Source organism: Nuphar pumila, chromosome 7, assembly GCF_984573655.1.
Source record: "Nuphar pumila chromosome 7, dmNupPumi1.hap1.1, whole genome shotgun sequence".
Taxonomy (NCBI): Eukaryota; Viridiplantae; Streptophyta; class Magnoliopsida; order Nymphaeales; family Nymphaeaceae; genus Nuphar; species Nuphar pumila.
This window is the reverse complement of record NC_143255.1, coordinates 15569979-15593527: the sequence shown is the minus strand read 5'-3', so window position 1 is coordinate 15593527 and position 23549 is coordinate 15569979. Positions and strand designations below refer to the sequence as shown.

Sequence of the window (23549 nt, the reverse complement as noted above, 5' to 3'; positions counted from 1 at the left end):
ATCATGATGCTTTCAAATTGGTTTATTTTCAAAATATCATGATCTTTGATTTTCAAATATATTTGATTTTATATTTGCAGAGATGTTCCTGAATACTTAAAAATAAATCTTTTTATTTACAGTGAGTGGTATTCTCTTGCCAAAATTCCACTACCAATATTTAGCACATAGATGCCTAACCATGTGCATAGCTGCATATATATAGCAATGCTACATAAAGAATGGCCTAGAAATTTTGGCATATGTGTTAAGCTATAGAAACAAACACCAAGGGACCATCAATATCAATATTCTTATATGGAATGTTGGAAGCACAAATAATACGTTTCATCAAAACATACAAAAGAAATAATACGTTCCATCAAAACATACAAAAGAAGCAATTTGAGACACCAAGTGTTTATATATATATATATAGTCCCTAGAATATGAGAAGTTAAAATATGGGCATTTTCAACAATTTTTTTCATCAACCATTGGATCATGTATTTTTGATGAAAAAATGTGATTTTTGAATGCTTGAATATTTATGAAGATTATAAGCCATTGATTTTAAAGTCTTAAAAAAATCTCGTTTATTCCTCAAAAGCACATTATTCAATAACGGTTTCTTATAAAACCAAGCATGTAGATCACATTTTTACAGTTAGATTCAAGAGAAAAAAATAAAAAAACCATGAAAATCATGGTTCACACATTAGTTCTCATATTATAGTAATATATATATAGTCACTATAATATGAGAACTAATGTGTGAACCGTGATTTTCATGGATTTTTTGTTGTTTTTTCTTGAATCTATCCATACAAATTGGTTTTATAAGAACCCGTTATTGAATAATCTGCTTTTGATGCATAAAAGAGATTTTTTTAGGACTTTAAAGTCAAGGGCTTATAATCTTCATAAATATACAAGCATTCAAAAATTACATTTTTTCATCAAAAATACATGATCCAATGGTTGATTCGTGGCAAATTCACCATAACACGCACATGCACATGGTTGGATTTGCAAAAAAAATGTTAAAAATGCCCATATTTTTTGTTCTCATATTCTAGGGACTCTCTCTCTCTCTCTCTCTCTCTCTCTCTCTCTCTATATATATATATATATATATATATATATATATATATATATATATATATATATATATATATATATATATATATATATATATATATAAAGGATTATCAAGGTGGGGTTATATCATATGTTGCGTTACAAATCAAATATGACCATCTGAAGGATACCAGTCAAGTGATTTATCCTTCCAACTTAAACCAATTGCTTTGGAGTTTGGACATCAGCATGATAACAAGAGGTTGGTTTCTTTATTGGTTTGGGATGAACTAAAATATAAGAAAGTAAGGACTTCATAATTGTCACATCTATGGTCTTGTCTTCATTATATTCAAGTTGGTTTAGTGGGCAAGGACAAAAAGCTTGGTTTATATTTGGATTTTTGTCCCAATGAAGGGGAAGATGGCTAGAATTGCAAACCATGAAAATGGTTACTCTTTCTAATTGGATTAATTGGGAGGTTAGTCATACACGTGAACTTCATCATTAGTTGACAATATGGTTCCTTATACAACCGATTCCACCAAGACCACAGACCTATGTTAAGTTATTTTTTGTTGTTACAAGTTTGAGGTTTTAGAGCTACTTATTTTAGAATCAAGCAATTATCTTGAATTCCATATTGGTGCTGTTCTAAAGGGGACGGTTTCTCCATATAAATAAAGAACCTTGACCAAGATAGAGTGCATTTTTGCCTCTTTTTTCTTTATAGGCAAGCTGGGGTTAGGCAGACCCCACCAGTTACACAAGGTACCATTGGGTTTTGAATTTGCAACGTCCCAACACAAGGTGATGTGCATTTTTTACATTATTTCCCATGATTAACCAACATAACTTCTGATGGAATTTGGAACCAAGCAGCATGACACTTCATTGGGGCATTTTCTTTTCATTTGAGAGAGAGAGGTGAGCTTATAAAATGGGATCATTATTACACCTTGTCATGTTGTGATGGATTGTCCAAATCATTTTTATTGAAGTTGGCTAAATCATGTGTGATGTTGTGTGGATTTGGTTTGCCTTGCAAGAAAAGAAAATAAAAATGGGGAAAGGCTTGTGTTGTGGTTGGGGGGGGGGGGGGGGGAGGGGTTGTACCAAATTTATTAAGTTAGAACATAGTGTTGCCTACTCTTTTTTCTTTACCTAAGTTAGTTGGTTTTCATTTCTTTCAAAAGTTGTTTAATCTTAAATCCAAAGAATGGAGAGAACTTCACATGGCTTAAATATTTAACTTTGGATTTTGGATTTAGAGTTGGACTTAGATTTGTGTTTGGGTTTAGGTTTAGGGTCGGATCATTCTTGGATTTTGACCAATCTTTTTGTTTCTTGAGACATTTTTATCCTTAATTGACCCTATTTATAATGTTTAACCGGCCATTTTGAACCTTGACTCAGTCTACCTGGTGAAAAATTACATAATACTACCTAGAAAATTGTCCACGCATAATAAAATGGCATGAAACGGATCACCTGAACTCATCAACCTTCTAGGATTGCTCAAAATAACAAGGACTAACACTTTTAGGCTGATAGACCTCTGTTTTAGGGGTGTCAATGGGTCGGGTTTACCGGAACCAAACCCAATATGGTTCGGGTATGGTGACAAATAAGAAGACCTGAATCCAGACTCGAAGGTCTGATTAATACATGGATCCGGATATAGTTTATGAAATTTTATACCAGACTCGGGCTTGACCCGAGTTCTGATTAAGACCCACAATTTTTCAATGTAATAATTTAAAAAAATATTATTTTACCGGGTATGGTCGGGGTCTGGTTCATGTAGTTCTTATCGGATCCGGGTATGATTTTTCTTACAGCAGACCCGATTAGACCTAGATCCAGACCCGATACCATACCAAAAATATGATCAAAGTCTAGTTCCACCTGAGTCCTAACCAAACCCGACCCGTTGACACCCATACTCTGTTTAAGTTTAGTCATAAATCAAATCTCATGCACAGGGGTGGCAGCACATCTAGTGCATTTGGTCTAACTAAAACTTTGTCTTAAGTTCATGGAGAAAAAAAAACTATGTATTAAGACATGTCACTAAGGCAAGGACACCAACTATGACTTTCAAATGCAAGTTTGCACATTTTTTCAAAAACAGAAAAAAGGGAGGACACCCAGTTTAATTAATTAATTAAAAACTATATATATATATATATATATATATATATATATATATATATATATATATATATATATATATATATATATATATATATATATATATATATATATATATATATGTCAAGTTAGATGTTAAACACAAACATAAAAAATGAGGTATCTCAGTGATAAAGCCGATTCAAAAGGTCAGAAAAAATGACCCAACCTTATAAGTTGGGAGAGGATGGGTGTATATAATAAGCTTAAAAGCTATGTTTGGAAACCAATAGATAGAGGCATTGAGAGTTGGTTCATGGAGTTGCCATCACCATCCACAGGTTGGGTGCACTCGTACTTGCAAAATCTGGGAATTGGTCCTCCCATCTCCCAAATCCATCTACATTCTCCAGAAAATGTAGTATCCAAATCCGGTGGCTCCAGCATTAAATATTTAGTACTCCCATCTCTTAAGGTCCTCTCAGCATTAAATTTTTTTTATCCCTTCCTGAATGCTTACGTGGCAGTTTGAAAGTTGTATTTGGGAGGTACCTAATACAGTCAAAATCCTAAAATGGTCTCCCAAACAAAAAAAAGAGAGAGGATTTCATAGCTTCCAAATCCTGAATTTGAAAAATCTAGGATTTAGCATCTCATATGCCAAATCTGGTTTTCAAACAGAGTCTTACCACGTGTTTGTGTGTCGCGGAAAGTGGGTTGTTCTTCGCGAAAACGCATCGGCAGGGATGAATTTCTGCGGGGCCCACACTGACAACACAAACAGCGGATTCCAACATTTTTGCAGAAAACCTTCGATGGGCATGCCAAATATGTGGGTTTTCTGGGAAAATGGTTCCGGTGGGGGGTCCGATTCCATTTTCGCAGCAGAGGTTTCCAGGGAACTTGGTGCGCCCTCACATGCAAACGCTCCCTTAATGGTGTGGCTGCAATTACATGAGAGAGTGATACCAGTCGATCAAATGGCTGTTGTCTTCAAAAGGATTAGGTAGTTTACGTGGAGGTGCCTAATGAATGGTAAATTTTTGTTAGTGATTTCAGTTTTCACTTAATTAAGATAAACACCTACCTTTTCAAGAAATGTTCAGCTGCTTGGATTAACTTTTTATATCTCTTACTAAAAAAAAAAATCTTTTTATATCACTTCTCTAGTTATGTGACTTACAACCTTTTACTTAACTTTTTTTTCTTTAAAAAATTATTTAATAGAACTTTTATCTATAGTCACCAAATAATTACATTTGAGCAATTTCCTAAAAAGTTTAGTGAATATATTAAATGGTTGAAAAAAATAGTTGGCTAAAGATAAATTCACCATACATTGAGCACTTATATGTCCATCACCAAAGATGATTCATCCAATAATAATAATAATAATAATAATAATAATACAAGGAAGTAATAATAATAATAATAATACAAGGAAGACATTGACCCACAACATGCGCCCATGAAAAGTGCAAGCAACCACCTGGACCCTTACTCTTATGCTATAAGAAACCACTTTTTGACTCGTGATTTGAAAGCAATGGTGAGCGCAGAAAACGCTTCTCCATGATTAATGAGCTCAGTGGCTCGGCCACACAAACCAACAACTTGACCAACGGTATGTATATATTATTAATTTCTCATTAATAACACCATTAATTATTATTAATATATAATTACAGCTTTATATAAACAAACAACTAAAATAATTGGAATGGCATATTCCTAATCTTTCATTAATTACATTAGATGACTTCTTTTACACAGCATCTCACATACAGATGGCATGGTCGGTCTGAACCTGTTCAACAATAATCATAAAGCGGGTTGTGGGCCCCATGCGGTCAGCTTCACCCATGTCGAGCTCCCTTCATCTCAAAGATCCATGGCTGAGATGCTTGCTGTGGAAAAAGATTTGAAAAATGTTTTACCTCACAGGGTTTTCCTTCATTATAAAAATAAAAAAAAAACTTAATTATCCTCTAAGCACACATTAACACAAAGGAAAATATTGGAGGATGTGAGGCCAATCCTCTATCAACACTCTTAGTGTAGAAAACATTGACTAATTAATGGTGCGAGCAACCAATTAATAACCCTTGTGTTCAATTTGTAACATGGTAGTAGGGGTGTCAAACGGTCGATTTTCGGGTATGATATTGGGTCTGGACCTGAGTCTAATCGGATTCACTATAAGAAAAATCATGCTTGAACCCGATAAGAACTACATGAACCAGACCAGGTAAAACCATATTTTTTATCAGTTTTACATTGAAAATTTGTGGGTCTTAATCTAAACCTGGGTCAGGACCCGGGGGTGGTATAAATTTTCACAAACTATACCCGAGTCCATTAATCAGACCCTTGGGTCCAGACCCAGGTCTTAATTGGGTTTTCTTATTTATCGCCATATATACCCGGACCCTATATGGTTTGGTTCGGGTCGGGCCCGCTTGTGAGTAGTTTGCTTGTAATTATCAACATTAGGTTGTTTAATTCTGATGGTTAGTGGACCATGATAGCGTATGAGTTTAGCTTGATTCATTATTATTTAGTGGAATATTATGTACCATGAAAAGTTTTAAAGTCCCCCACCCAATGACCCATAGGCATGAAAGTGATACTATAACTGCTTAACTCCTTTGACATATGTATGAACACACCCCAGGCCGTGCGGATTTGGTAGGGGCAACTTATCAATGTCACCAAGTTGACCGGACGTCACAAGTTCGAAACTATAGGCGCGAACTCCTTTAACATAAGTACGAACCCATTTGCCCGCAAGGGTCCTGTTCATCTGGTAGCGGCAACTTGCGAATGTCACCAAGTTGACAAGATGTCACAAGTTAGAAACCCACAAATGGCATCCCTTACTGCAATGTCAAAGTTGGGTGTACTCTTTAGTAGGTAAGAGAGATCACCTCAAGGGTTTTAGGAGGTTTGTGTGAAGATGTTTAAGACAAAGGATGTCAGATCGAATCTAACCTACCACTTTCATTGGTCAGTCCTTGCAAAGCATGGGTTTGGTGGATCCTACCTGGGGTTTATTTTTTTATAGGGCAGAACATTAAGATATCTTTATCCAGTTGTCCCTAAGAAGATTCGTACTCGTAAAAAAAACATAAAGTATAATTGCAAAGCCATACAAAGGAGGCCAAGTGGTTAGAGAGTAAGTGCAAGAGACAAAATTATTCCTCGTGTCTTGTATTCAAAACCCACCATGAGCGCCTCCTTAAGCGCGGAGGGAGGTGGTCGGGGAGTTTTTTATTGTTCTGTGTGGCGAACTTAACTATAATTACTTTAACATAAATATGAATATAATAACCCGCCGGAGTGGTAGAAGGTGCCAGCCCCTTTGTCCGGGGTTCGACTCTCAGCGGGTGTGTGGATTCATTTAACTGGTGGGCTCGACAAGGGTTTGGGTGTCGGTGACTTCAACTGGGGTTTACATTGCATAGGGGTGGGCTTTTTAGTTAGCCCGGTTCTTGGGGAGGGTTTCTTATGAATAAAAAATGAAATTCTCATGCAATTAAAAAAATTAAAAATGAAACTGTAGACGTCGATTTCCAAATGTGCTTAAAAAAATAAAAAATGAACTCAGGTAAGAATATCAAATGTTTATTATGAATTTAGTAGTAAGCAACAAATTCTCCAACGCTTAGCATAGGCCTCAGGGGCAGGGGTCCTAGCCTTGAAGTTTTACGCTGCCGGCATGACGACCGTATGTATGGCAGGCTAAGCCAGCACGACCAGGTCTTTGTGCCGGGTGCGGTTTCTTTGATTTATAAATCCAAAAAAAAAAAAACTACAAATTCTTCAGTAAAAGTATATGTGCATAAAGCATATAAGATTTGGAATTTCTACACATTGTCATGCATATCGATTGGACAAAGTGCTTGAAGTGCCTTGCATAAAATCGACTGCTGAGGACTATAAAGGCTCCCGGTTAAAGTGTTTACAGTAATATTTGCTTGCTCATTGCCGCCGGGGGCGGCGGGCTCATTAAGTGACCCGGTTTTTGGCGAGGGTTTCTCGTCATAAAAAAAAAAAGTGTTTGCTGTTAAGTGAGCCTAACTGCTTTTGTGCATGGAGAAGATTTCCTATAAGGCTCCCCTTGAGAGCCTTCAATTGGAAGGTAGATTGTGCTTTCTCCAACAACCCGGGCATTGCAGTTTTCCAAACACCCTGTGTTGTTTGGGAGTAGTAGTGTTGCCAAAACACTACACTGAGTAGAGAGTTGGCAACTCCAACACTACGTTTCAGCACAACTAATACAAGTATTGTTTCTGGCTTCAATTCCATTTTTAACATCATTTTTCTTTTCATTTATTTACATGGAGAAACCGATGCCGTGTCGAGAGACCTATATGGTTGTTATGCATTACAGTGTTCAACTTTGAGACTGACCCTTCATCCACCAATTACTAAAAAAATTCCGCTTCCTTGTGTCTTATTTTCTGAAAAAAAAAATTGAACTTACAACTTGAATCACGTGTCCTCGTGTCTATGAATCTTTGTAACATAAAGATACGATTGGACACTATGGAGTGAATGCAAATGCAGAAAATTGGACTTCTGTCTCCCTTGAAAGAAGATCATATTGAAAAAGCAAAAGCACTGTAGTTGGCACATCAACCATGGAATAATCTTGCATGCCCCTTTTTAAAGCTCAGCCTTTGACTTTTGTATAATTTTTATTAAAAAAAAAAAAAAATTTAGGAGCATAGACATAGTCGCTTTGGCTGTCTGCCGTACTTATGATCACTGTCTTAACAGCATAAAAATCTAAGAGAGGGTGTTGCCTGTTCTTCCCAGTGTTTCGGGTCCAGACTGAGTGCCGCGTGCTTCTCAGTCGAGTGTGCCATACATAGTCATACACCCGCTTGTGGAATGTATGACAGTGACACACCCATACATGACGCTCAGTGAAACATGCACTGTAGCTACAATGCATGTGTTGCGAGAGAACATATAACCTGCCCCCTCTAAGAGTTTACCTTTTGCCCGGAGGAGTCACTAAGCTTCCTTTTGATGATAAGTGATCCTTATGAGATTTGAACCTAGACCACCCACAATCCCATCACACCAAACCCCTTAGGGGTAAGGGTGGGCTTCGGTAAGCCTGTGGCCCTGTCCATTAGCTCAATGGGCCAATGTGAAGCGGGTTTGATCGGATTCAAACCTATTTATAGGTTATTTTTTAATAAAATTAATACAATAATTCTTAAAATACAAAAAAAAAGAGTTAAATGAAAAAAAAATAAAATTAATATCTAGTAATAGTTACCCATTCTTAAAATTAACAAAAAAAAAATGAATTAAAAGTAATAGTTAATTTATAAAAATATATATATTATTAAAATTTTTAATAAATAAGTCAGGCTGCCCGAGCCTGGCCCAATTATATAACCGGCTGGGTTTCGGCCCAGTACCTAACAGGCTCAATCCTAAAATTATGGCCCAAACCCTGTCCATGATGGGTCGGGTCGGCTTGGCCCATCGAACCGCCGGACCGGTTGTCCACCCTTACTTGGGGCTAAGCTCAGTGTTTGACTGATTTTTCCATTTTCCAAAATCCTTGTAGGACAAATTTGTCATTAAAAGAAGCCAAAGTCTAAACATCAAATCGCTTGAGGTTGGTGACCTCTCCGACCCACTACCTTCGCACGTGTAGAGAAGCCCCAAGCCCGTGCCACGCTCATATGAAAGGGGGGATCAGTATTAAGTTACAATATTACCCTCTTATTCCAGGACAAGGACGAAGTTGAACTCCAATAAATATTTGACATCGCTGCGCTTTGGGTTTGGGGACTCCACTAAACGACAAAGTAGGCAGAGTCGGACCCCGGGAATGTCCGTACGACAGGGGTGGGTTTATTTGGTTCATTAAAAAAACAAAGTGAGGGGGCGTTGTGTCTTTGACGGAATGACCATGTCCTTTACTGTAATTTCAGATGCTGTACATAGTGACTGACGTGTGTGTCGGTACGGGGCCAGAAAACAGAGCTCTGAGCTGCTCAGAAAATGACAGTCGTGTCCCACAGGCCTCGCTTTCCGTGACTAAGAAGAATGAGGTGGCATCCACAATATCCTGATCCTTGGACAGAAAAGTCGGAATTACAAAACTGTCCCTTGAAATGGGCAACGATCTGTTCAGCGTCACCCTGATGTCCGAATCTAATAACGCGAATGGGTCGGACCGTCGGAGTTTTTATTCGGTCCGCTCTGAGACCTGATGGCATACATCCGAAACGAAATCGGGTCTAACAAGATCCGGACGGAAGTTTAAATAACCACATGCAGTCATATCCAAGTCAAATTTGGGTCTAGCGATTTGGCTTTCACAAATGAAAATTAATAGTTTTTACCCATTTTTAATGGGTTTAGTCAACACGTAGCCGACTCATAGACGGGGGTTGCTCCAATCCTTTATTTTCTTAATAGAGATGTCACTGGATTGATCCTGAACCATATCCAGATCCGAATTTCAAGTTGTTGACTTGTTGGTATCGTGCCCCGGAAAAACCAATACGGGTGCCGGTGTAAATATGAGATATTAATATTGATATGCCAAAATTCTAAAATGTTGCACGCACATTTTTAGTTTTTTTATTTATTTAATTTACACGGAGAAACCACCCCAAGATTAGAGACCTAGCCGCATTCATAAAGTTGCCAAGCTTTCCCGCTTGCGCAAGGAGTGACGTTCATGGGATTTGAACTCAGACTGCCTGCCTAGCGGCCTATGCCCCATCCCACTACGTCAAACCACTTCGGAGCAAGCACAGTTTTAGTTAGAAATGTATATTAATAATTTTAAGTGTATCCGCAGCTTTTACATGGTTGGGGCACATAAGATAGTGGTTGTGGACCCCACTTCGGGTTTACCTCGCAGAAGTCAGGCCCTTTAAGTGACCTGGTTCTGGGCGAGAATTCCTCATCATAAAAAAAATAAAAACAGTTTAAAAAAACCTTTGATATGAGTTTTCAATTTTCAGAAAAATTTTAGCATGAGTTTTCAATAAATATTGATACATTTTCTACAAAAATTTAGACAAGTAGTAAAAGTATATATTTAATAATTTGTTATTATACTATAAGTTTTTTTTGTGAGGCATAATATTTGAAAATCTAAAGTCATTTTGGTAATGACAATGTTATTTTGCATGTAAATATGTTGATATAAATGAGTTTGTTGCTCAATATGTAACTTAATAAAAACGAGTTCCTAGCATGTGTGGTATGAATTACTCAAGTAATTTAGATGAACTTTAAAATATTTGATGCTTCTATTGATGGTTTCTAAAACGAGTTTGGCATCATTACAAGATACTGATCAACTGGGGGGCTTCGAATCCCAATGGCGTATGGTTGTATAACTGGTAGGGATCTGCTTAACCCTAACTTTCTTTATAAAAAAAAAAACTAATATGTGTAAATATATCTAATCCTGATTATAAGGATTTGATCCTGTGGATGTGAGGTCATACCCCCACCCTGACAGCAAAAAAAAACTTAAAATACCCCCTAAACATTTTGGCTTAATTCATGCACACACCAAACTATTTAGAGTTTGCAAAAGCCCACAAAAGTTTTTACTCGGGTTAATAAAATGATTTCAATTTAATTACCTCTAATTAATTTGATTATTTTTTAAATAACAATGCTACTCATGTGTCTTGTTTTTTCTCAAGGCAACCTGGGGTTAGGCGGACCCTTAACAGAACAACAACTGCCCTATGTGGCAAAGGGATTCAATCTTGGGCTTTCAGCTCGACATAGGACCCCGCTTACCACATGGGATACCACCTCGGTGTTATCCATATGTCTTGCCACATTAAAAAAAACCTAGCTTTTAATACCTTTCTATTAGAAAACTTTATTTTTTTTGGCTTATCACAAGTTGTGAGTCTCTCTCCCACATACAATCACCATCATGACATTAGCTAATTGATCTTGATTCTTGAAATGGTAAAACTTTTGTTAAACTATAACCAGATTGGCATTTGGGTCAAATAAAAATACATTTACTTTCAATTTAGATATTTATCGAATTAGCTACTGAGGAACCAAACCGACCTAGTTGCGCTTAGAACTCGCATAGTCATCATGACAATAACTAGTTAATTTTGATTATTGAAATAGTAAAAAAAAAATCAACTATAACTAGATTGACTTTTGGGTTAAATAAAAATGCATTTAGTTTCGGTTCGAATATTTATCAAGTCAACTATTGAGAAACCAAACAGACCTAGTTTTGCTATTGGTGGGTTGATTAGCTTATTATTAATTAAACTTTATATAATTTTTTAAAATAATCAACCATAAATTTTGTATGCTATAGTGGTTAGTGTTTTGTTTTTTCATTGGAGAGGTCGAAGGTTTAAAGTGTCATTGTAGTCGTTAACTTTTTTATCAAAACATTGGGTTGATAGTTCTACAAACAGTCAAATATTTTGTTCGTACTTCTAAAATAAAGGCAAATTAGTAATTGTATTTTATTAATTATAGGAGTAAATGATAATTTAAAAATATGATTGAGGTTATTTGATTAACTCAAGTAGAATTAAGCCCTAGCGCTTGAGGGTATTTGAAAATTTAAAATTTTCCAAAAAAAAACAAAAACCATTCACACCAAGTCGAGAATGTCCCAGTCTCGCTAATAAATACTTTTACCAAGGGTAGTTTCGTAACACAGGCCCCGGGTCATGCGGACCTAAAGAGTCCACAGCCTCGACCCGAGTGTGATCCGGAGCCAGGGTTAGGGGGGATGTCTCATGTACCGTGTACCTCAGACAGGGGGTTAAGATCCTTTAACTGGAGTTAAGCCGGTCGGGTTAATCCACCCCACCCCACTGAAGACTTCCCTTCGCACCTTTGGTCTTCTTTCCTCAACAGACTCTCTCTCTCTCTCTCTCTCTCTCTCTCTTTCTCTGGTAGGAGAATCAGAGGGGAAGAAGAAGGTAAAGAAGAAGAACTCGAGAGAACCGGGTAGAGACCCTCTCTCTTTCTCCCTCTCCGTATTATGGTTGATTTTTCGCGATTCATTTGCATTCGTTTCTTTCTGTAGTAATGGATTGAGAAAATGAGGGGAGGAGTCGGTTAAGTGAGTCTTTTCAGTTCTTTCATCGGCGAGATTAGTTCGTTCTCTTGAATTTGAGCTCTGGTAGTCTCTTGGGCGGATTTCTCGGCTCTTCGCCATCGATTTCTGCGGGTTTGGAGTCCTGAATGGGGGGATTTGCCCAAAGGATGACGGAATTAGGTTTAGATTATGAACTAGTTCTCTTTTTTCTATTCGGAATCTCGTTTTTCGTTTTTTTGTTGTTTTTTTTTGCGTTCTTTGTTTTTGGAAATCGGGGGTAGTCTATGTGAGAGTGTAGGAGGCTCATTGTTTTCTTTGATTTAGGCGGTTAAGCGTTGTTTTTTATCTTCTCCTTTGCTTCTGAACAGGGCTTCTCCTGGAATGCACTGGTTCTTCACAGGGTTTTCGTCGCTTTTGCCTTTGAGAAGGAGAGGTGGAGCTCCTCTGAGGAAAGGGGGGTTTAGGTTTTCCGGCTCCGGATCTGGGGGTTTTTCCGGGTAATGTGCTGGTTCTACCATGACTAATGTCTTGGATTCTTCAAAGGAGATCTTCAAACGCGGCAAGGATGGAGAGAGATGCCTGGATGCTCAGCTGTGGCATGCCTGTGCCGGCGGCATGGTCCAGATGCAAAAGGTTAATTCGGTGGTCTACTATTTCCCTCAAGGGCACGCCGACCATGCCGGCTGCGGGGTCAAGTTCCCGCCCTCCGCGAAGGTCCCGCCGTTTATCCCCTGCAGGATTGGTGACGTTAAGTTCATGGCTGATACAGAGACTGATGAAGTCTACGTGAAGCTGAAGCTGTTTCCGTTGAGCAGGGTGGAGGGTGCCTTTGGAATTGTGGAAGGAGAAGAAGAGAGTTTCAGTGAGAACAGCGGCTTGGATGCGGACAAGCCCGCTTCTTTCGCCAAGACGTTGACGCAGTCGGACGCCAACAATGGGGGCGGGTTCTCGGTCCCGCGCTACTGTGCGGAGACCATCTTCCCGAAGCTCGACTACTCGATGGATCCGCCTGTGCAGACTATTCTTGTAAAGGACGTTCATGGTGCGGTTTGGAAGTTCAGGCATATATATCGGGGGACGCCGAGGCGCCACCTCTTAACTACGGGTTGGAGCGCGTATGTCAATCAGAAGAAGCTTGTGGCTGGTGACTCCATTGTGTTTCTGAGGACTGCCAATGGGGAGCTTTGTGTTGGGGTAAGGAGGTCGGCTAGGTTGAGTGGCGATTCTGCGTCTTTGGCTTCATCTGTGTGGTGTTCACTGGCTGGGAGTGTGGGGTCGCCGTTCAGGAGCCCCAGATGGGAAGGAAAAACAAGGAATGGACTAGCTGGTGGTGGGTGTTCTATGTTTTTGAGAGAGGATGAGAAGAGGACGCCAACTCTTGGTAATGACGGGTTCTCGAGGGATAAGAGTAAGGTGAGCGCCAAGGACGTGATCGAGGCATCTAGCTTGGCAGCAGCTGGACAACCATTTGAAGTGATTTATTACCCTCGTGCAAGCACTCCTGAGTTTTGCGTGAAAGCTAGTGCCGTGAATGCTTCTATGAGGATGCATTGGATGCCCGGGATGAGATTCAAGATGGCCTTCGAGACAGAGGATTCCTCTAGGATCAGTTGGTTTATGGGAGTGATTTCATCTGTGCAGTTTGCAGATCCAATTAACTGGCCTAACTCACCATGGCAACTTCTTCAGGTACTTGTTTTCATATTCGTTGCACTAACCGAGTGAAAACTCCAAAATGTGTAAGTTTTGGGCTGTATGAACGACTGTGTGTGTTGTCTGAGTGCTTTTTCATCAATCTGTCTTTTGACAAAATATTTGGTTCAGTCCATTACGATTCTGATGTAACTGTAGGACTGAGTTGCATTCTGCAAACTATCAAGATATTGGAGTACATTAGGGTGGTTGAGGAAGGGTTTTTCTACTTGTTTGAAAGATTTTTTGGTTGTTTGCATCTGGTCTACTTCCTTTTATTTTATGATCTATTTCACGGGTTTATGAAGGTTGATTGTTTTAATTGTCTGATATTTTTTTCTTTGCTTTTCTGATTTTCTGGTTTGCTTCGTGCTACAGCTTGCTTTGTTATACTTCAACTTGAGATCTATGTGAATATGGGCAGATGACTGCTCTATGAGGCAGACAGATTAATAATAAATCGGATATGTACCTAGGTACTCTATATATCTGCATCTATTGGAAGTAGCTTTCTCGAGGGGTAGGTCCATCAGTCATTTGGAGTTCTCCTGATTGCATTTGATACCAACCGTGCATGTCCATCCCCTGTATAAGCCTGTTTTTTGCTGGATAAATAAGGCACATGGGACAAGTTTGTGTGTTACAATCATGGATATTCGTTGAGAAATGTCTTTTTCCCTTTGTTTTCTTGTCATCGTTTTTATGCTATTCCTGCTCTCTCTTTCTTGCTTGGTGGTCTATGAGCACTTATATTCCTTGTTTATGCAGGTGACGTGGGATGAGCCGGATCTGCTTATGAATGTGAAGCGAGTGAACCCGTGGTTGGTTGAAGTCGTCTCCAACATACCAACTATACAAATGTCTCCATTTGCACTTCCTAAGAAGAAGCTGAGGGTTTCTCAGTACCCAGAGTTTCCACACAATGTTAGTGGGTTCATCAGTTCTCTCCCAGCTAGTGTTCTTCAGAGTAATATGCTCGGGTCAGTCAACCCGATGCAGAGTCTCCCAGAAAATGTTCCTTCAGGCATACAGGGAGCCAGGCATGGTCACTTTGGTGTTTCACTCTTGGACCACGGTCCAAGTAAATTTCGTCCAGGTTTATTGCCCGATGGCGTATATAACTATCAGGACTGGGCTGTCCATTCTGCTGCCGTTTCAACTGAGCTTTTTATAGGGAATTCCTCAGCCCAAGACTGCTCTAGCGGGCATGGCAGCCTCTCTTGCATCCTCTCTGTTTGTAGCCCTCCACTGAGCAGCAAAAGGGATGCAGGTCATGTGAAGCTGGCTGGAAAGACCACCCAGATCAGGCTGTTTGGTCAATCAATTGGCACAAAAAAACCACAGGGATCTGATTCCACGCAACAACAGTCAAAGGAATATTCCACAGATGGGTTTGGTTCCAGTGTTGTTACCAACAGTGGCATCTTTAGTGGGAGTCCTGAGAATTTTAAACATACCCACATTGACAAGGATTTTTCATACAACCTGGGTTCGGGGCTGAACTATGAGAAGCATTTGGATGCTCCCACTACTTCGGACCATTTTCCAAGTTTTTCTTGGCTTAAAGAGAAGTCCTCTAGTAATAAGCCTTTTGATGATGGGGTCAATGGCCACTGCAAGGTCTTCATGGAATCTGAAAATGCGGGCCGGAGCCTGGACCTTTCTTCGTTCAGGTCTTATGAAGAGCTCTACAAGATGCTGGCAGAATTGTTTGGTGTCAACGAATCTGAAATGTTTGGTCGGGTGCTTTACAGAGATGCTTTTGGCATTGTTAGGCACACAGGAGATGAACCCTACAGGTACTTCTTCCCCTCTTTACCTTTTCCAACTCTTATGAGAGGCATGTTTGCTCTTTTATCTTTCTTCATTGTTTATTCACTACTTTTCTATCACATCTTGCGTTAGCTTCAGTCATTGAATTGTATGCACTTGGCAAACGTGTAGTTGAGCCATTGGTAGTAATCTTGCCCAACCTATGCAAAATGACTCTGAATGACTTGATTGTCAAGTTGGTTTCTTTCGCTCTGGTTGTTTGAGTGTTTGTCAATTCGACTTAAGTAAAATCATACTCCCATGCATGCTTCTGTTTTGTCATTTGCTGGAGTAACTCAAGTTCTTGCTCAAACCAAGTCATTATTGCATGTGGCGCCATTCCTGAGCAGAGCCTTAGTTTTGGATTAGTGGCTTCTTTGGTCGCATAGTATGGGTCAGAGCCCAATCCTGGTAGCAACCCGTTCGTTTGGTCCTGCACTGGTCTTGGATTGGTTCTCAAATTGCCAAGGGCTAGTGAGTACTTCCCTAATTTTGTTGATTGGCAAAAATGGTAGCAAACTTCCTGATGTTAAGCTTCAGAAAGCAAGGAGGATTTTTTTGTATGCAATTCCTAGATGTACTTTCTACCTCTTTTGAGAAGTGTGAAACTGGGAATATTATCTTCAATCTGAAGTCTTTACTGTTTCCTACATTGCATGCATTGTTTCTACTGTTATTTATAGTTTCCATTCACATCGCAGTGAGTTCATGAAGGCAGCAAGGAGGGTGACTATCTTATCAGATGCTGGAAGCGACAACATGGGAAGGTAAAGTCCTTCCTTGTTTCTTCGGCCTCGCATTTATGTACAGTTAGTTTTAACTTTTAATCAAAGTTGTTAAACTGAACCTTTTCATGTATGCTCATCTAGTTGAGATATCTGGCCGGAGCCTTTTCTTTCTACTTTTCTCCATTTTTATCATTGAATGGTTGTGTTTTAGATAACAATGGCATTTGAAGCTGGCTGGATCCTCTCCCATTTCTTGATGATTTCTCTAACCCAATGTTCCCATCTTGCCAATAAAAGCTTTTTGCATCTTGATGCTGAGCGTTGTGATTCATATCAGAAAAGATTACATGCACTATGCAAATGAGGGTGTTGTCCAAACTCCGAATCTATACCTAAGAATCATGCATCATCTTTTCGATGTTCTTTTGTGGTTTCTATAAATGCCCAATTTTGTTTCTGTGAGATGGTTTGAACCATATTCTTGGGTTCCACGCAGTTGAGAGTGTCTTCCTAATGAAAGAATGGTTAGAAGTGCCTTAAGGATAGACCTTGAAGGGTTTTACATGGTCGTCTATTTTGGTATTTCCCTGTTCTATGTAGTATAACAAAATATTTATTATCTTACAGCAAATTCTCTCAGCGTACCAGTATGTAGGATGCATCAGTTGAAGTTAGGGTAGGATTTCAGGTAAGATGTTTCTCAGAGCATAGTCTTGAATGGGTGGTAGTTTCTGTCTCCTGTCTCCATCCCATGGCCCTTCTTCAGGTGGATGGCTCATGACACTGCAGGTGCACACGGTCTTCTCCCAAGAACAATTCCTTTGTGAATGTATACAATGATGGTTTTTCTCTTTCTTGAGTTGTTTCTTTTACTTTCTGGCTTTCCACCAATGTCTTAGATATGCTAATCACTTTGATTTGTTGTTTGCCTTTGAATTAAATGTAATGTTACCCAATTTGTTTGTCAAGGTGATGAACGAATCTGCATTAGAACCATATGCCATATTGCAACAATTTGTTTATGTCTCATTCTGTCCCATGTCACATTCTTTGCAATGAATGGGAAATATGCCGTGTCCTTCTATAACCTGAAGAAACTGTCTGGGATCAAAGATATGGTCACTCTGGCTCAGCCTGCCGTACCTATGGTCATTGTCCCAGAGGCGTAAAACTCCCAAGCTAGGACCCTTGCCCCCAGGGCTTATGCTCGGTCATCAGCTTGCCTTAACTTAAATGCTTGCAATAATTGACAAGCAAAAAAGAAAAAGAAAACCACCTTCTTAGATCTTGCTAACTGGTGTGTAATATGCCATTGCTGGGTTGATGGGGCTTCAATATCTTATTCCACATGTCCAGGTGGGTAAACAAGCTTTCTGATCATGGCATCCGGCCTTCTCTTATGCAGACGTGGTTAGTTCAGGTGATGAAATATGTCACTGTTTGGTGCTCATATTTGTTCTCTTTTCAGGATTTCAATGCTATAGGTTGATATCAGCATTTGGCTGTTATCTGAAGGTTATAAAGTTTTTTTTTCTTTTAACGATAGGGAATGCTACGAAGTTGTTGGCAAAGATTAAGAAAAGGGATGTAGTCTGTCCAGTTCACAGAAGCCGATTGGTAGTAGGTGAGCCTGTTAAATAGTGTCGAGTTTTGAGGGTCTTCTTAAATTCAAGATTCTTTTTGTCTGACATAACGTCGATAGTCTTCCCTGGATTTCCTTCTGGCCATAGCACGTGCACTTTGGCTTTTGTGGGGTTTGCCTATTTGGTTACATTTTGTTTTTATATTTGCACGGTGAAATAGCCTCCAGAATCAGACCTAGCCGCTCTGTCTCTGCCTGCTGTACTTACAATCACTGTCCCGGTTACTTAAAACTCCGTGGGCTTACCCCGCCCCGAGTATTTGATTGGATTTGAGGAGTATACTTTTTGGTGCAGTAGGAAAACCCTATCGATGCTCTGTTTGGGAGAGGGAAATTAGGGATTCAAGGAATTTGGATACACACGAAATAAGCTGAAGTATTTTGAGGTAACCAGAGGCTGTTCGAGATCAAGAAACTTTTTTTTTTTTTGAAAGGCAAGCTGGGCCACATGGAGACGTGCACTGACAGCTCCTACCAACCACGCCGAGTCCCCGTTGGTTCAAGATCAAGAAACTTGAAGGTTTAGAAAAATACAGGTTTTCCTGAAGTGATCCGAACATGACTCAGCATACTGTTATATTGTTGGTGGGCATAGAAGTCTACAACCAACAAACAAACAGGAGGAAATCGTTTGGTGGTTGACGACATCTGCTGCATGAAGTGTTCTTTTTTCTTACTCTGTGAAAGTGATGCTTGTCTTTGCAATAAAAAAAGGGAAGGTGTTGCACGAAAGAATATCCATGTAAGTAGAGTCAACCTGTTGACCTAGTTGCGAATCTTTCCATTAGAATAAACTGTCAATTCTAGGGGGGCAGGTAAATTTGACATAACTTGAACTTTTGGGGTTTTAAATATTTGACATACTTACCAGGAAACGATTATGCAAGCACGTTAGAAACAAAAAGAAAATGCATAGGGTGCTATATGAAAGCAGAATAAAAGCAACCAAAAAATAATATAAAAATGAGTAAAAAAGATATAAAATCAACAAGCAAGCATGTTATAAAATAAATTATTGTTTTTTAATAAAATGTTTTATTGTTTTTAAATATAAAAGATGCAAGAAGTAAGAAGCAAGTGAGAAGTGACATGAAGCAAAAGGAAAACATTAAGGAAATGAAGGAGAAGTAGGCTATGGGTTATTATAAAAAGCTATGGGACCATAAGTACAGTAGGGAAAGATAGCGCGATTAGGTATCTCATCCTGAGGGTGGTTTCTCAAAGTAAATATCAAAAAGAGATTCACGAGCACACAAATCTAGGCATGGGGTGCATGCTAGATCCGATCTTCCAACAAACAAAGGATCTCAGATCTCCAAAACAACCTAAATTCTTGGATCTCTAACTTGATTGGGAGGGAGAGAGGATAGACTGGATCTGAGATTGAAGGATCTCATAAGAAAAACCATACTTGAATCCAAAAAGATTACAGAAACCACACCTGGTCCATATTCCATAAATTATTACTTTTTAAGTTATTTACATTGAAAAATTGGGGATCCTAATCAGAACTTGAGTTGGACCCAGGTTTGGTATAATATTTTTAAACAATATCCGATCCATTTAATAATCTGACTTCATGGGTCCAACCTGGGTAGTTAATATGCCCCCCATCTTTGTAACCAAACCCTAACCTTACAGGATATGGTATGGGCCAGAATCTGGTCATACTCGACCATTTGATATCCCTAATTGGTAGGTTTCTCCAGTCTCCAACGTAAGGCTCGTGAGAATGGACCACCAACATATATGGCCCAATTATGTAGGGTTGTACGAAAATCATTATCGAGACCTGTTGGATTCGACATCAAAACCAAAAACTATGAAAATTTATTTAAGAAAAAAACAATAATAACTGAAAAATAAATTATTTAAGAAATCTGAAAATAATACAAAGCAAAAATATCTGGAAATTGTCTCATAACATAAGCTCTGAATTGTCTAATCTTCTATGCTTCTCGTCTGTTTATACTTTATATACCCATGTAATCTCTCTCTCTCTCTCTCTCTCTCTCTCTCTCTCTCTCTCTCTCTCTCTATATATATATATATATATATATATATATATATATATATATATATATATATATCAGACAATCTGCTCTTCCTCTATAATGAGTTCTCTTTTCTCTTTTGATGATTTTTACTCGAAGAAACCGCTTCAAGATCAGAGACCTAGCCATGCTTGGCTCTGCCTACCGTACTTACTGTTGTTGTCCTGGTAGCGTAGAACTCCTGAAGTGGTGATGCCCATGAGATTTGAACCTAGACCACCCCCTTAGCGGCCTAGGCCCCATCCCACTACGATAAACCCCTTGATGAAAAAATGAAGGAGCCCAAGGTTCGAGGATAAACACAAGCGGGCATGACACAGACACGGACATATGCAGATATTATTTTAATTTTAAAAACAGCTTTAACTGATTAAGAAATTAAAAAACCCACGTCCTTGTATCCTATTATTCAAAAAAACATCAGAACTTGTTGGACCCGTGTCACATGTCGGGGTCGTAGTTGTATCTTTGTGACATAGCTTGAAGCTGTAATAACACAAGTTTAGCACAAGTCAATTTGGTAGGGTTGCAAGTGTATCAGTTTTGATTGGATCTCAATCATAATCTAATAAATTATTCCACGATACATGTTCCCTTGCGACTTACAGTGTACAATTGCACTTAGAGTCTGTTTTGCTTTTGTTGAGTCTGATGTAAGCTGCCCGATTCAGGTGAGTCAATACCCCAAAGGGGCAGCCCGTATACTTGAACTGTAATCACTTGCGGGCAAAATTGTGAATGAAGTAAATGCGTTGAGCTTTCTTTTGTTCACCCTCATTGTGATTGCTTCTTGTGATTGCAATTTCTCTCCCTCTCTTACACTCTGATTACAAGCTTCCGTGATTGGCAAGCGAGCTGACTAGTAGGTTTGCGACAGTGAGGAAGGACGGTCGCGCCGTGCTGGCCCATTGAAGGAAATAGGCCCGTGACAAGTGGTACCAGAGCCCGTTCTCGTGCTGGGGAAGGGACTCCGGAGTCGGTATCGAGAGACTGTGATTTGTGAGCAAGACATCGTGGTGCCTTATCAAAACTTGCGCAACACCAAAGGCAAGGCAGTTGCCGAAGCTGAGGAGATGGGTTCACCTCGGGGCCAAGAAGAGTTGGCTGCAACTGTTAACACGCTAGTGGAAGAGGTGACTTCGCATGAGGACGCGATTTCACGCGCATGTGAATCATTCAATAGACTGAAAGATGTGGTGACGAGCCTGCAAGAGCGGGTAACCATTATTAATGGGGCAGGTCACTTCATTGACGACTACAGTGGCCGATTTGCAGACTGAAGTAGGGGAGCTTCAGTTGAAGAGTCGTACGTTGCAGCGGACGGTGACCCTAAATAGCGAAAATGGTGAGAGGCCATAAAGGATTCATGTGTCAAGACCCACAAAATTCAATGGTTCTCGTGATAGCAAGGCCATTGAGAACTTCTTATTCCAAGTAGAAGACTACTTGGATATCTAGAATGTGACCCTTGAAGATCTAAGGATTAAGGTTGCAGTGACTTTACTTGATGGAGATGCTATCGCTTGGTGGAGGCTGAAGCACAATGACATGGAGAGGGGTCAATGTGTGATAGACACCTTTGATGACTTCAAAATGGAGTTGCGTAACTACTTCATGCCAAGAAATGCACAGAGACAGGCATACCGGATGCTTCATGAGCTCAAACACTCTGGTTCATTGCAAGAATATATCAGAACGTTCCAGAAGCTTATGCTGGAGTTACCCAACATGCCAGAAGACAACATGCTCAACTGGTTTATTGTGGGACTTCAGCCCTGAGCATAGTCTAAAGTGGAAAAGAGCAACCCCCGTAATTTGGAAGATGAATATGTGGCGGCCGAGCGCTTAGTTGACACTCAGCATAAGCCTTTCACCCCATCAACCAAAGTTGGGAAGAAGCCTGACCACGGAGGCAAGAAGGGTGAGTAGCGTAATGATAACGGTGAGGCGTCGACACAACATCAATTAAAAAAGAAACATAACTTCACAAAGTATAACAACAACAATAAGGGTGCGATTGTGACATGTTGGTTCTGCGGTGATAGACATATCACCAGACAGTGCCCAAAGCGCCTCATAAAGGACGACGGGCAAGCCAATGTTGCACATGAAGAATGCAGCGATACTGAATACAGTGATACTGAAGCGATGCAACCAAAGATGGGGGCCATGCGATCGATTAATGCAATTAGAAGTTGCGCGGCTAAGAACATGCAGGTCAGTAAGGAACTTATGTACGTAGAAGTCATTATGAATAGAAAGTATACTTCAGCAATGATAGACCCCGGGGCCACACATAACTTTGTCTCGCGGGAAGAGGCAAAGCGGTTGGGCTTGAAAACTGGGCCAAAGCAGAGGACCATCAAAACAGTAAACTCTGAGGCCAAGCATATCCTTGGTGAAGCAAGAGATGTGGCTACTCAAGTGGGGAGTTGGGTCGGCAAAGCCAACTTCTCTGTGGTGCTCTGAACGATTTCAAGGTGATTCTAGGTATGGAGTTTCTGCGAAGCCACAATGTTATGATGCTGCCAAAGTTTAACACGTTGACGATCATGGGGTCAGACCTGTCTCACACAGTGCAGTGCCTTACGCAGAAAGGCAAGTCTTCAGTGTTATCGGCAATGCAACTGAAGAAGGGTGTCAAGCATGGGGAGCAGACATTCTTAATTGCAGTGCGTGCAAATGAAGAAAAGGTAGAAGCAGTAGTGTCGCCGACCCTAGCCCCACTATTGGAGGAGTTTCGGGGGGTGATGCCTCCAGAATTGCCAAAGCGTCTTCCGCCAAGACGTGAGGTTGACCACAAGATTGAATTGACCCCGAGAGCGAAGCCTCCCACAATTGTTCCATATCGTATGGGGCCAGCTGAGCTGAAGGAGTTGCGCAGGCAGCTAAATGAGATGTTGGACGCAAGCATTGTTCGTCCATTAAAAGCCCCGTTTGGTGCCCCAGTTCTATTTCAGATGAAACATGATGGCTCCAAACGATTATGTGTGGATTACCGTGCTTTGAACAAGGTCACGGTGAAGAATAAGTACTCATTGCCATTGATAGCAGACTTGTTCGATCAGCTAGGTAGTGCCCGTATCTTTTCCAAGCTAGATCTGCGATCGGGTTACTGGCAGGTGAGGATTGCTGAGGGTGATGAGCCGAAGACAACTTGCGTCACCCGCTATGGTGCTTACGAATTCTTAGTAATGTTATTCGGGATGACAAATACTCCAGCCACGTTCATGACTTTAATGAACCAGATCTTCTACTCTTACTTAGACAAGTTCGTGGTAGTCTACCTGAATGATATCGTGGTTTACAACAACAACATGGAGGAATATGTCGGGCACTTG

At 39.9% G+C, this 23549-nt stretch overlaps 1 protein-coding gene across 1 annotated transcript; it reads left to right on the top strand.

Annotated features, from left to right (window-relative positions):
• Window positions 1-12058: 12058 nt before the first annotated feature.
• LOC149831263 (auxin response factor 18-like) lies at window positions 12059-17541 on the top strand. The gene is made up of 5 exons (XM_090013774.1): window positions 12059-12189; window positions 12649-13969; window positions 14741-15771; window positions 16486-16551; window positions 17140-17541. Exons 2-5 carry the CDS (start codon window positions 12797-12799, stop codon window positions 17165-17167), a joined length of 2298 nt encoding a protein of 765 aa, XP_089869900.1. The 5' UTR covers window positions 12059-12189; window positions 12649-12796; the 3' UTR covers window positions 17168-17541.
• Window positions 17542-23549: the final 6008 nt, after the last annotated feature.

What these genes read in the sequence shown, in the direction of transcription:
- LOC149831263 (XM_090013774.1), top strand. Translation starts at nt 12,797, where the DNA reads ATGACTAATGTCTTGGATTCTTCAAAGGAGATCTTCAAACGCGGCAAG. An exon ending in CACCATGGCAACTTCTTCAG is followed by an intron (nt 13,970 to 14,740) that starts GTACTTGTTTTC and finishes TTGTTTATGCAG; the next exon opens with GTGACGTGGGATGAGCCGGA. An exon ending in ACAGGAGATGAACCCTACAG is followed by an intron (nt 15,772 to 16,485) that starts GTACTTCTTCCC and finishes TTCACATCGCAG; the next exon opens with TGAGTTCATGAAGGCAGCAA.